The sequence below is a fragment of the Carcharodon carcharias genome, chromosome 13 (assembly GCF_017639515.1).
Source record: "Carcharodon carcharias isolate sCarCar2 chromosome 13, sCarCar2.pri, whole genome shotgun sequence".
In the NCBI taxonomy this organism is placed as follows: Eukaryota; Metazoa; Chordata; class Chondrichthyes; order Lamniformes; family Lamnidae; genus Carcharodon; species Carcharodon carcharias.
In genome coordinates this window covers 32,308,227-32,321,756 of record NC_054479.1, presented here as the reverse complement: position 1 = coordinate 32,321,756, position 13,530 = coordinate 32,308,227, and the positions used below count along the sequence as shown (strand labels likewise).

The 13,530-nt window shown below is 41.4% G+C and overlaps 1 protein-coding gene across 3 annotated transcripts in view; it reads left to right on the top strand.

Annotated features, from left to right (window-relative positions):
- LOC121285552 (sarcoplasmic/endoplasmic reticulum calcium ATPase 2) overlaps positions 1-13,530 on the top strand; it is a 179,362-nt gene that overhangs the window by 107,261 nt on the left and 58,571 nt on the right. For all 3 annotated transcript variants that reach the window (XM_041202082.1, XM_041202081.1, XM_041202083.1), the window contains one exon: positions 5,132-5,270. In XM_041202082.1, the coding sequence (XP_041058016.1) occupies positions 5,132-5,270 (139 nt within the window). The remainder of the gene's footprint in view (positions 1-5,131; positions 5,271-13,530) is intronic.

Sequence of the window (13,530 nt, the reverse complement as noted above, 5' to 3'; positions counted from 1 at the left end):
CAACCACATACATGGCCTCTTCCCAACAGTATACACACATGCATACACACGAGTCCCTCTTCCCAACCCCCACCCGACCATCCATCCATTCACTCAGCAGCCCTTCTTTCCAACTTTCCCCTTTCGCATTCCATGGCACCCTGCACCATGCTCCAGCCCCTCTCCCTTCGCACCCCTTTTTGGTCTAGTTGCCGGTACCTGTTAAGCAGAATCACTAGCCTGGGGTAAGAAGCCAGTACAACAGCGGACAGGAGCAGAAACTCAGTAAAGTTTGAAGCTGCCACTCACCTTCCTGGCTCAGCTGCGTGATCTCCTGGTTTTTCCCACACTCGTTTGGTGACCGAGTTACACTTGCTGGCCTCTACCTGTGCTAAGTCAGCTCACAATTGTCCTGGGCCAACTCAAGCTCGTCTTCTGGAGCCAGAGTGCACTTTGGGCTCACTGTCCGCCCTGTGATGTTTGGAATTAATCCAGTGGGTCCAGGGTTGTCCCACTGGAGCCTCCGGACTGAGTCGTCTCCGCTCCACAGTCACCATTGCAGCCTCGGAAGAGGGAGCGCTCAGAACCCCAAATGTGACCTCTGTGACCCCATTGGGCGTCGTGACCCACGGATTGGAAATCCTTGCTTTGGCCAATGTAAATGATCCTTTTTGTAACTCATTATTTCCCTAATGTTGCATGCAAGCAAGTTTATTTTGAACAAAAAAATTGCGTGTTCTGAACAAGGGATGATTAATGTGCTTACATTGATGTAAAGAATATATTGAAGGATTGCAAGCGTACAAAAAACTGATGGATAGGGAAAAAATGGCTGCTCCATTGAGCCTTTCCCATAGTCATGTTGCAGAAAACATCTTGACCCCACAATTCTTCCAACTCACCAGCAGAAGAGCCATGCTGTTTCCTGGGGGGAGTTGGGGGAACCCCCCAAGGTGTTCAGAGAATAAAGACACCAGAAAATTTCTTTCCAAATCACCGAAGGTGATCAAAACAAGTTCCATGAGGTACATTAGCTAACATCCTACCTGCACTTGTCAGCCTCAACCATGAAATCATCCCTGAAATTTGCTTCAAAGGTCAATGACCTTCTGAAGTGAAAATTATTGCATCAACCTAGTTCTCTGCTTCTGTCTGCCTAAGATTAAAAAAAGATAAACCAGGAAGTTATAGGTCAATTTGTTTTGCCTCAATTGCTGGTAAACATTTAGAGTTCATAAATGTTCACCAATTTCAGGCCATGTTTTGAAGGGAGGGGCAGTTGAGATGATTTTGTGAAGGATAGATAATGTTTGATTGAATTTTAACATTTAAGGAACCTGTGTGTAGTTGAATAGAATGCAGTGAGAATGCATTTTCAGAAAATGTTATTGAGACTTCACAAAAATTGAAGCATATTATGGCTTGGGGGATGCAGAAACCAAAACATGGTGGTAGCTGGATGTTTTTAGGATGGATGGGATGTAAGTAGTGATGTGCCTCAGACAAGAGCCCAATGATGAGGTTCGTTTTCCATTTATATACAGGTTGTTGGAGGGGGAAGTTTCACAACTGGACATTGAGATAGAGACTACAATTTTCTTTGAGGGAAATGGATGAAAAGGAGAATATAAGGGCTTTGGGGAAAGGGAAGAAAAATAAGATTAGACTAAGTAGCTTTACAGAAGAACACAAGCATGTACCGAGTCGCAGCCTTCTATACCGTAACTTTTATATCAATGGAAAAAGTGGATCCACAGCAATCAGCTGAGATCTTATCCTGCTGGTTCTCCAAATAAATTGGAACAATTATATCTCTGCATAGTTGTTTTTTCTAAAGCTTGCTCTTGATGCTTAAGAAGGGAATAACAGATCATCTGCAAATAGAACAAGATGCTGCAGATTACTTAGTTTTGGGCGAGTTGCTAGGTCGGGATTTCTTCTTCTTGCCTTTTCTGTCTGCCTTTTATATGTGTTTGTTTTTGAAGGAGACCACATTTTTTATTTGGTTGTGCTGGGTGAACTTACCTCCACAGCACTCAAAAGTCAATATCAAAACTCCTAAGTGAAGCCTCTGGAGTGTCCTTATAGCACTTTCTTTGACCATCATGACAGCACACCCGAGACTCAAGTTGTAGAACCTCCTGAGCGCAGATAAGCCTTAGCAGTCACCTACTTACCTACTGGAACCCTACCAAATACCCCCAATGATGAACATGGTCATCTTTGCCTCAAAGGACGAATAAGAAGAAATTGGATTACTTGAATATTATATGGTGGTGAACCAGCCAGGCACAGTACTAAAACAAATTGACGTGCACCATCTTGGATAACAAATAATTGACATCCTTTCACGAGAACTGGAAGGGTTCAATTAAACCTTTCAAATTACTTACAATTTAAAGTAATTGTTTAGTAGGTTGACGGGAAGCCATGGCTCAGTGTTGAACACTCAGATTTGCTTTGAGAATAGGTAATGAGCTGTATTTGAAATTGTTTATTTTTCTTCTAAAAATTATTGACAAAAGAATAGATTTACTGTTAGCAATGATCCATTGAATTTTGATTGACATTGACATTACCACTGTTACTAGCCATAGAGCTATGTTAGGGTACTCGTTCAAGATTTGTCATGTGACCCCATGAGCTAGGAGAATAGATTTAATTATCATAAACCAGGTTTTTGACTCAGATTTAAGGAAACGATTTTGATGAACAGAAAACATGCAAATTCACTGGCGTTTTGCTTCAAGTGGTTTTCAGTTGGTTGCTATGGTTTGCTGTTGCATTAAAATGATTACTTAATTATGAAATGTGGAAATTGAGCTCACAAATCCAAGTGTTTAACTGTTGCACCACTCTAACCGATCTTTATTACTAAATTAATAGGAACAGGAGTAGGCCATTTGTCCCTTGAGTCTTTAGATTTTGAAACCACCTGACTTTTTTGTGTAGCAATATTTCAGGTGTTGTGTGTTGAGTTTGAGGCATTGAATTTGAGCCACTCAAGTAATTGCGTAGACTCATTTTGAGATGTGCTTTGTGCTTATGATGAAGCCACATACTAAATATAATGTTACCAAGCCTGGCAAAGTGTCTAATAAGATATTACAGAAATTAAAAATATTTGTAGTCTCTTAGTATTTGGTATAGCAGGACTGTACTGTAACAATTAAGACTGTGCCATCAATTGCATCTCTGCTTTGAGATAGAGGGCCAGAAAAAGGGAACCCATTCTTTCAGTTCAAAGAATCACCCATTTTAGTTCAGTTCACATCACCTTATTGTGCATGTTTGAGGAGTCTTATTTGTATTCACAGCAAGGCAGTTGTGATGTCCTTTTGACTGACCTTATTGTTTTATTAGCAGGGTTGGCGAGGGAGAAGGTTTGATGACGTGCTCCGACTAGCAAACTTTCATTCACAGCAGTTTGTGAATAGTTTTCTAAAGGCATCTAATGATTACTTTTCAAAGAAAAAATTTTGGAATATATAAAAACATACCAGTGTTGCTCCAATTAACTTGACTGGCACTGATTCCGCTTCACAGTTAAATCCTTTCTATTGTGGAAGATTAGCTAGGCAATGCCAAATGCAGAGCATGTACACATGGCTCTCTGCTCTCCCTTGCCTCCCCTCTCTCTCACTGTCCACCCCTCTTTTGTGCTTCTCTCTCTCTCTCCCACTCCCCTTTCCCACTCCCCTTTCCTGCCTCGTTCCGTCACTTTTTTGCAGCCATCTCTCAGCGCACCCCCCCATGCCTCTGTTGAAGCTTGGCATAATAGATACCACTTAACGTGTTGTTGATCAGGCAGAAGTGTGAAATGTCATGTAACTTTCAAAAGGTTTGCATACAGAAAACCTTTTGTTCGGAAGAGATAAAAGGCTGTTTGGAAACTTTCCCTTGTGCATAATTAGCTTACAGCAAAGGCTTGGTGACCATAAACTGTCTTGCCTACTTCCTTGTTCATTACATATGGGCAATTTCAGTGAGTGGAATTGCTGGCCTTTTTCTCTTTGTTGCTCTCCCCAAGTCTTGATGCTCAGGCTACTTTGTAGTGCTTTTCTTTAACCTTTGCCACCCCTTCCATCTAGGTTGAGAATGAACTAGACAAAGAAAATAAACCTTTCTGGTGTAAATGACTCAGTACTGCATCAACAAAGCAATTGCTCTGTTAGGCAGCCACTTCAAATTTTGTCTGTTATTATTTGATGACACCAGAAATTTCATGGGACAAAAGGTTTGGCAATTGGAAGTACCATTGCAATCCAACCGCTTTTTAAAAGTATAGTGCAACTAGAATCTACATTTTAATGCATTTAATAAAGTTACATTTTAGAAGTCTTTCAAGATGCCCCAAAGCATTTTACAGCCAATAAAGTACTTTTGCAATGTTATCATTGTTGTAATGTAGGAAGAGTGGCAGTCAATTTGTGCACAGCAATGTCCCACAAGCAGCAATGTTATGATGACAAGATAGTGTAAAGGGATAAATATTGGGCATCATTTGAGGGATTAATAGTATATCAGGGATAACGCATGTGCCCGTTACGCCCTGAGGGCAGAAGAGGCCTCTGTTTAATGTCTGATCCAGAAGACTGATGAAAAATATTAAGAATAAACAAAGTTATTAAACTTTAGTGCAGTCAGCGTAAAACTAAGCCTACTGTATGAAGCTGGTTGTTGTACAAAGCAGCGAATCATGAAAATTAATATTTTACAAATTAGGAATTTTTCTAATCTGTTCCTACAGTTTTAGTACCAATGCTTCAGCAAGCAGTCTTCAGTAGTCCTGAGAAGTAACATGTATTTGAGCCTTATTTTGATTGAAAGTTAAACTTTGCCAGATGTTATTTTTAGATTCAACAGGATGTCATTTATACCTCTTGGCTATTCCATACTCATAAATTCTTCATCGTCTTCAGTTGTGATGATGGACACTGCCAATGATGTGTTTTGAGAAATAGACTTCTGTGTTTATTTTTGTTGGCACAGTCCACATGGTAGAACTGTAAACATCGGCCCCAAATCTCACTGGCTGCCTTCTGCAGAGAAAAGCTGTGTTCGAAGTATCAGTACAACATGTGCTGAAAATCTGTTTTGGGCAAGTTTTCTGAATAGTGAACAACTTTTCTCCCCCTACCTGCCATTTCAGGAAAGGAATGCAGAAAATGCCATTGAAGCCCTTAAAGAATATGAGCCTGAAATGGGGAAGGTTTATCGACAAGACAGAAAGAGTGTACAGAGGATCAAGGCCAGAGAGATTGTCCCTGGAGACATAGTAGAAGTGGCAGGTAAGTGTAATTCAGTATATTAGTGCAAATGCTGATGCTTGGTTTAGTTAAAACTTTATAAAATACATACATCAGATAAGAGCCACTTGTACCCGAACCACATATATTGACGTGTGTTTACGCAAACAGATCAATATCAACCCTGCTGTATTTGGGTATTAGCAAGTCTTGATTTGTGTCTACAGGTGTACGCCTAAATCAATGTAAGTCTGTAATAGTGTTTCCAGTCTTGCTATGTGCTGATATGGTTTTGCGCAACAGTTTTCATAACTCATGAGAAAGGAGGCAGAGTAAGTTGTGTCAGTAACAGCAAGAAATTACAAAAGGATATGGACAGTCTAAGTGAATGGACACAGTTGTGACAGTTGGGGTTTAGTGTGAAGAAGGGTGTTATCCACTGTGGATCTGATGAAAATCAAAATATTTTCTCACTGGAAAGGGTTGAGAAGCTTGGTACTTACTTGGTAAGCTTTCCTTCTGCAGTCTTCCACCAGGGAATTTTCACGAGATGCACAATGAGTGCAGTTGACGTTCACATTAATTAAAAATGTTCAACAGATTACTGTTAAATGAATCCTTAGAGAGGGCATGGAGATTAAGGTTTGTAAAAGATTATTCCAGTCCTTAATTGACCTAGGGAAAAGGAGTTAGGAAAGGAAGCGCGTTTGGGTGTATGCTCTTGTAGCAGTTGGTTATGAGCTCTTTGAGCTCGGCCACTTTTGGGCTGAATGTACTACTTAGAAATATTTAATTATTAATTCAAAATTTTATAGAAGCGTGTCAACCTATGGGCTTTTCTTCAGTTCTGGAGTCTGCCAGCCTAACAACATGACCAGCTGGGAGACACTAGAATCTCACAAGTAATTATTTTCAACAAAATGAGCTGCCCAGTGTTGAACTCTCTCAAGCAGGATAGTATTTTTAGCAATATATAGGTCCCAAGTGGCTACGCCATGCTTGTAAGTGTGGTCTAACCAATGTTTGGTACAGCATTTCCTTTACTGTACTTGAAGAGTGATGGAAGTTCTGTTTCATGAACCCAAGCATTTTGGATATGTTGGAGGTTGTGTGTATTGATTTTGTACATTCCACTTTAAATTATTTTGGCTATGGGTTCCAAAGTGACAGCATACTTAGCTGTGGAAGAGTAAAAAGATTTGGGTGTCAATGTGTGCAAGTTGCTGAAAGCTAGTGCACAGGTGTAAAAATCATAAATAACTGCTAATGGAATACAAAATGAGGAAGTGATGCTTCAATTGTACAGAGCCTTGGCCAGACCCATCTCGGATACTCTTGATTGTGAAGACTGGACATCGGGGAAGATGTATAGGCTTTGAGCAGCATAGGTTCACCAGAATGATACTGGGGTTTAAAGGATTAAATTATGATGATGATGCATAAACATGATTTGTAGTCCCTCCAGTTTAAAGATTGACCTCTAGTAGAAGTCTTTAGAATGTTTAAGGGATTCAATAGGGCAGGTACTTGACGAGGAGTCCAGAATAAGAAGGCAAAATCTTAAAATTAAAGCTTGGCCATTTAGGAAAGAAATCAGGAAACACATTTGCACACAAAGGTTAGTGGAAACCTTCAACTTCCTTTCTTTCCAGAAGAGTGTGGATGCTGGGCCACTTGAAATTAAGACAGAGGTGAATAGATTTTTGTTAGAAATGGTGTATTAAGGGACATGGAACAATGGTAGATAGAGCTGTGTGTGTGTGTCTTTTAAATATAGGCTAGTGTGGAAAAGAGAAGCTGTGCTGATGATTTTGAGAATATTTAATTGTACCTAATGGAAATTTTTCCCCACTGGGGATTCAGTTTTCATTTGTCCTTTATCATTTATCCTTTGCTGCGATAGAACTGTGCAAGTACTTTGCTTGGTTTAGAGGACATTAGGTTATTGGTATTCAGTGTTGCGTATGTGATGAGAATAATATGTAGTTGGTAATTGAAATGTGATGGTGAGTGGGAGGGGAAGAGAAGAGGGAACAAAGATACCAAGCTTGAGATTTGAAGGATAATCAGGAGCATGAAAATAAATGACTATTTAAATGAGTTAATTTGTTGCATTTGTTTTATTCTCTCTTTTCTGCGCCCCATATTATATCTTACATCTTTCAAAATTGATCTGAGCTATAATCCCTGAACTACATAAATCAAAGAATGACTTAGCACACAATTATTGAGTTATTTTGAAGAAATGGAAATTTAAACTCTTACCTGGTATCTCAAGTCATTGTCAGCTTGAGAAAGAGCAGCCTGTGTTGCTGGCATGAATGCTAATGCAGCAGTAGAAAAATATAATCAAAAGAATTGTAACATTTAGAATAGGAATATCAATTACTCTAAGTGATCACAAATTCAGAGTAGATATAAATTTAAGTACCTGTCTTTGTGAAGTACTTGAAGAATGTTGAATTGATATTGATAAGCTTCATCTTTAAGGATTTAGATGAATTGAGGCTAACCTGCATTTCCTAGTTACTGTACTTCAACCTCTATAAGTATATTGCCCCTTGTATTCCCCTTCCCCATTTTCTCTTCTTTTAGTCTTTCCAAGCTGCCTCACGTTTTTGCAAGGGAGAGAATCTCCCTCTTCTTGGTGCTTCCCATAGTGGTGGTGCTAGCATTGAAGGCTGGGATGAATTATGGCTCAAACTTTCCTCGCTCCACTTTAGGCTGTTAATGACAAGTGAAACAGGATAAAAAGCAGGAGGCAAATAAAAGTGACAAGCACCAGAGAAACACAAAAAAGCTCAATCAGAGTATGGACCCAAGGAGACCAACAACCTGTCTGCTCCCTAACCTGCACTTCTAGATAACGAGCTGTGCAGCTTTTATTTTTTTCTTCTTGCATTTGACTTTCTGGGAATTATCCAAGTGAAAGGCGGTTATGTTTAATAAAGATGGCTGGGTCAAATATAACCAGACCGCATTATTTTCCAAGTTTATAGCACCACTTGTTAAGGTTTTTGTTTCACGTCAGAGTTTGAAGCTTTTGACTCCTGGTCCGGTAACAGTGTACTGTGTGTTTAGGCTTGTTTGAACCATTCATTGGTCAGTTATTCTGATTGAAAGTTTGGCATATCATCTGGAGCCACACCTTGCCCTTTTCCCCTTTGCAACCATTGAATTTTCTTTCAAAGGCGCAGAGGAGAAGCTGTTATATTCCCTCCTTTTTTCTCATCTATCTTACCCCACCTGATGGATTTATGGGAATTAAATGAAGATTGATGAGCTTATAATTTAAAATCAGCTTCTGTTTTGAGGCACTGTTCAGATGTCAAAGCTTTGTTGAGCAAGCAAGTAGATTTGTATAGCACATATTCCATTTTGATGTGTTTTTCTTGTGTCCCTCAAGTGATTGATTTGATTAAAGTTTCTACCTCACGATGTCAGTACAAGTATAACAAAAAAGATAAAAGAACTTCAGTCTAGTGTACTTGTTTATCCCGGTGTATAAATACACAAGATAATGTAAAATATAGCAACTTGCAATTATATAATGTCTTTAACATAATGAAACATCAGAAGTTGTTTCACAGGACTGTAATCAAACAAAATTTGACACCAAGCCACGTGAGATGTTTGGACAACTGACCAAAAATTTGGCAAGGAGGTAAATTTTGCAGAGCATCTTAGAGAAGAGGTGCAGAGTTTTGGTGAGGAAATTCCAGATAGTATTGTTTCCGCTTGACAGGGCCATTGGTCTATCTAGCCTGCTCTACCAAATTCCTCATCTGTCTCCTTGCCTTGATTCTGTACCTAATGTTTCCTTTCCTAATAAGTGAATTTATTTCTTTAAAAAAAACCTGCCCTGACATTTTGTCCACGAACTCCAATGGTAATCTGTTCCGTACTTCTATCTCCCCATTAATAAAAATCAAAATTGCATAAACTTCCCAGTTTTTTTGGCACTCTTGACTGTACATTGTGGCCCTCACACCCCACCCACCCACCCACCCACCCCCCCCAAACCCCGTCATTTTTTTTGTTGTTCATCACAGGATGTGGGTGTCGATAACTAGGCCAGCATTTATTGCCCATCCCTAATTGCTCTTGAGAAGGTGGTGGTGAGCTTCCCTGTTGAACCGCTGCAGTCATTGCAACTGACTGAACTTTTCTGGATCCAACTTTTTAGTCGTCTTTCAGGTTTATTTTCTTTAGTGAGTGAAATCCTGCTGTGGATGGTTTTTCTTCGGTGCCAAGCCCTCTAATCTCATTAATTTACTTGCATTGGGTTCCGCAAATAATTCTGTATCTATCCTGTAATAGAGGCCTCACCCAAGTCAAGTCAAGACTGAAGCAGTCCATGTCCAAATGCAGCAAGACCTGGACAATATCCAGACTTGGGCTGACAAGTATCAAGTAACATTCGCACCATGCAAGTGTCAGGCAAGGACAATCTCCATCAGAGGATCTAACTATCGCCCCTTGATATTCAATGGCATTCCCATCACTGAATCCCCCACTACTAACACCCTGGGGGTTACCATTGACCAGAAACTGAACAGGACTAGCCATATAAATACTGTGGCTACAAGAGTAGGTCAGAGGCTAGGAATGATGCGACGAGTAACTCACCTCCTGACTCCCCAAAGCCTGTCCACTATCTACAAGGCACAAATCAGGGGTGTGATGGAATACTCCCCACCTGCCTGGATGAATGCAGCTCTCACAACAATCGAGAAGCTCAATGCCATCCAGGACAAAGCAGCCAGCTTGATTGGCACCACATCCACAAACATTCACTCCCTCCACCACTGACACACAGTAGCAGCAGTGTGTACCATCTACAGGATGCACTGCAGGAATTCACCAAGGCTCCTTCAACACACCTTTCAAACTCACGACCGCTACCATCTAGAAGGACAGAGGCAGCAGATACATGGGAACACTACCACCTCAAAGTTCCCCTTCAAGTCACTCACCATCCTGGCTTGGAAATATATCGCCGTTCTTTCACTGTCGCTGGGTCAAAATCCTGGAACTCTCTTCCAAACAGCACTGTGCTGCGGTTACAGAAGGCAGCTTACCATCATTTCAAGGGCAATTAGAGATGGTAATAAATGCTGGCCCAGCCAGTGCCACCCACATCCCAGGAATGAATAAAAAAAAAGCACAACTTGAAAAATCTTGCAAGTCAAACACTATTTTTGCTTTATTCATTAAAACCACAGTTTGGTTTTCATAGTTAATGACCTATGCAGTTTAAAAAAAAAATTCAATATTCTATCCTGTTCTGTTGTCTTAAGCATTGCCTTGTAATATATAGTGCATGTTCTGGCGGCTTCTACCCAATCTGACTTTAAATAATCAGTGCTGAACTCCGTTTGCAACCTCGGCTCTGCCCGTTGACAGTCGGTCCAGATCCCTTTTGTATTAATGCCACAAACAGCATTCTTCATGACTGCAGTCCACGAGAACACTCATCAGGTACAATTTTCATCAAATCTTTTCAAATTCCTTGTATGGTAATAGTAGAGTCGGCTGAGTGCTTATTTAAGCTCAAACAGCTGTTTCCCTTTTATACATGCTGAAAAAAAATCCCTCTATAAACAGACATTGCTTTGGCAACTGAACTGCCATCAATAAAGCAACCCAAACTGGTCAATTAAAATTATCTTTTTAATTCATTTATGGGATGTGGGCATCGCTGGTTAGGTAGCACTTATTGCCCATTCCTAATTGCCCATCCCTAATTGCCGTTGAGAAGTTGGTGAGCTTGAACTGCTGTAGTCCGTGTGGTGTGGGTACATATGTTAGGGAGGGAGACCCAGCGACAGTGAAGGAACGATGAGGTATTTCCAAGTCAGGATGGTGATTGGCTTGGAGGGGAACTTCCAGTTGGTGGTGTTCCCATGTGTCGGCTGCTCTTGTCCTTCTAGGTGGTAGTAGTCATAGATTTGGAAAGTGCTGCCTAAGAAGCCTTGGTGTGTTCCAGCAGTGCATCTTGTAGATGGCACATGCTGCTGCTACTGTGCATTGGTGATGGAAGGAGTGAATGTTTGTGCATGGGACGCCAATCAAGCAGGTTGCTTTGTCCTGAATGGTGTCAAGCCTCTTGTGTTGTCAGGCAAGTGGAGAGTGTTCCATCACTCTCCTGACTTGTGCCCTGTAGATGGTGGACAGGCCTTGGGAAGCCAGGAGGTGAGTTACTTGCCGCAGGATTCCTAGCCTCTGACCTGCTCTTGTAGCTGCCCAGTTCAGTTTCTGGTCAATGGTAACCCCCAGGATGTTGATATTGAAGGCTTAAGTGATGGTAATGCCATTGAATGTCATGGGGCGATGGTTAGATTCTTTTTTGTTGGGGATGGTTATTGTCTGGCACTTGTGTGGTGCAAATGTTACTTGCCACTTGGCAGCCCAAGCCTGGATATTGTCCACGTCTTGCTGAATTTGGACATGGGCTGCTTCAGTACTTGAGGATTTGAGAATGGTGCTGACTATTGTGCAATCATTGGTGAACATCCCCATTTCTGACTTTATGATGGAAGGAACGTCATTGATGAGGCAGCTGAAGATGGTAGGGTCTGGGACACTACCCTGAGGAATCCCTACAGATGTAACCAATTTTTAAAATAATTTTGTACTTTGCCTCTGCTATGATAAGGATGTTACTATATTATCTCAATTTGGAATAAATCTACCACGTCTTTTTTAACTTGTATTTAATAGCTTATTCTAAACTGTTAATATGCCTGTATTTGTGTTTGTGCCTTGGGCAGAGTAGAAAGAAAACTGAGCCCATTGATGCTGTATTTGTCTGGTGGTTTACCTTTGCCTTTGGGCTGACGGTCAAAAAAAATAGTTTTTTAATTAAGAAAAAAGTTAGGTCCCTTATGTGTTTGATATGCTTCTGTGTTCTTATGGTAGAACTGACTTCACAACATTAAAGACTTATTTTTTTACAAACTGTACAAGAATAATGTGCACTTAAAAGTTTTCCCATTATTAGCGCTCATATATAAGTGGAAGATCCTGTTTGGAAGGAAGGCAGAACGGATCCTGCTCTTTAAATTTAAATGTATGCATATATCGTCACCGCCCCCACCCCCACGTGATTATGCACTCTTGCTTTGTCTTGGGAAATATCCTTCATTCCCTTTTTCCTGACCTAAATGGCAAATTTAACGTGTGAATCATACAATATTATTTTTCCTGTTCTTTCATGGAATGTGGGCATTGCTGGCAAGGCCATTATTTTGTTGCCCATCCCTAATTGCCCTTAAGGAGGTGGTGGTGAGCTGCTACCTTGAACTGGCGCAGGTACACCCATTGTGCTGCTAGGAAGGGAGCTGCAGGATTTTGATCCAGTGACAGTGAAGGAATGGCAATATATTTCCAAGTCAGGTTAGTTAGTGGCTTGGATGGGAACTTACAGGTGGTGGTATTCCCACACATCTGCCTTTGTCCTTTTAGGTGGTAGAGGTCATAGGATTGGAAGGTCTTGTTGAAAGAGCCTTGGTGTGTTGCTGCAGTGCATCTTGTAGATGATACACACTGCTGCCACTGTGTGCCGGTCAGGGAGGGGCGAACGTTGAAGGTGGATGGGGTGCCAATCAAGTGGGCTGCTTTGTCTTGGATGGTTTTGAGTTTCTTGATTGTTGTTGGAGCTGCATTCACCCAGGCAAGTGAAGAGTATTCCATCACACTCCTGACTTGTGCCTTGTAGATCGTGGACAGGCTCTGGGGAGTCAGGAGGTGAGTTACTTGTAGCAGAATTCCCAGCCTCTGACCTGCTCTTGTAGCCACAGTAATTATATGGCTAGCCCAGTTCAGCTCCTGGTCAATGATAGCCCCCAGGATGTTGATAGTGGGGGATTCAATGATGGTAATGCTATTACCACCAAACACATCTTCCCTTATCGGCATTCCGTAGGGATCGCTCCCTCCGGGACACCCTGGTCCACTCCTCCATCACCCCCTACTCCTCAACCCCCTCCTATGGCACCACCCCATGCCCACGCAAAAGATGCAACACCTGCCCCTTCACTTCCTCTCTCCTCACCGTCCAAGGACCCAAACACTCCTTTCAAGTGAAGCAGCATTTCACTTGCATTTCCCCCAACTTAGTCTACTGCATTCGTTGCTCCCAATGTGGTCTCCTCTACATTGGAGAGACCAAACGTAAACTGGGCGACCGCTTTGCAGAACACCTGCGGTCTGTCCGCAAGAATGACCCAAACCTCCCTGTCGCTTGCCATTTTAACACTCCACCTTGCCCACATGTCTGTCCTTGGCTTGCTGCATTGTT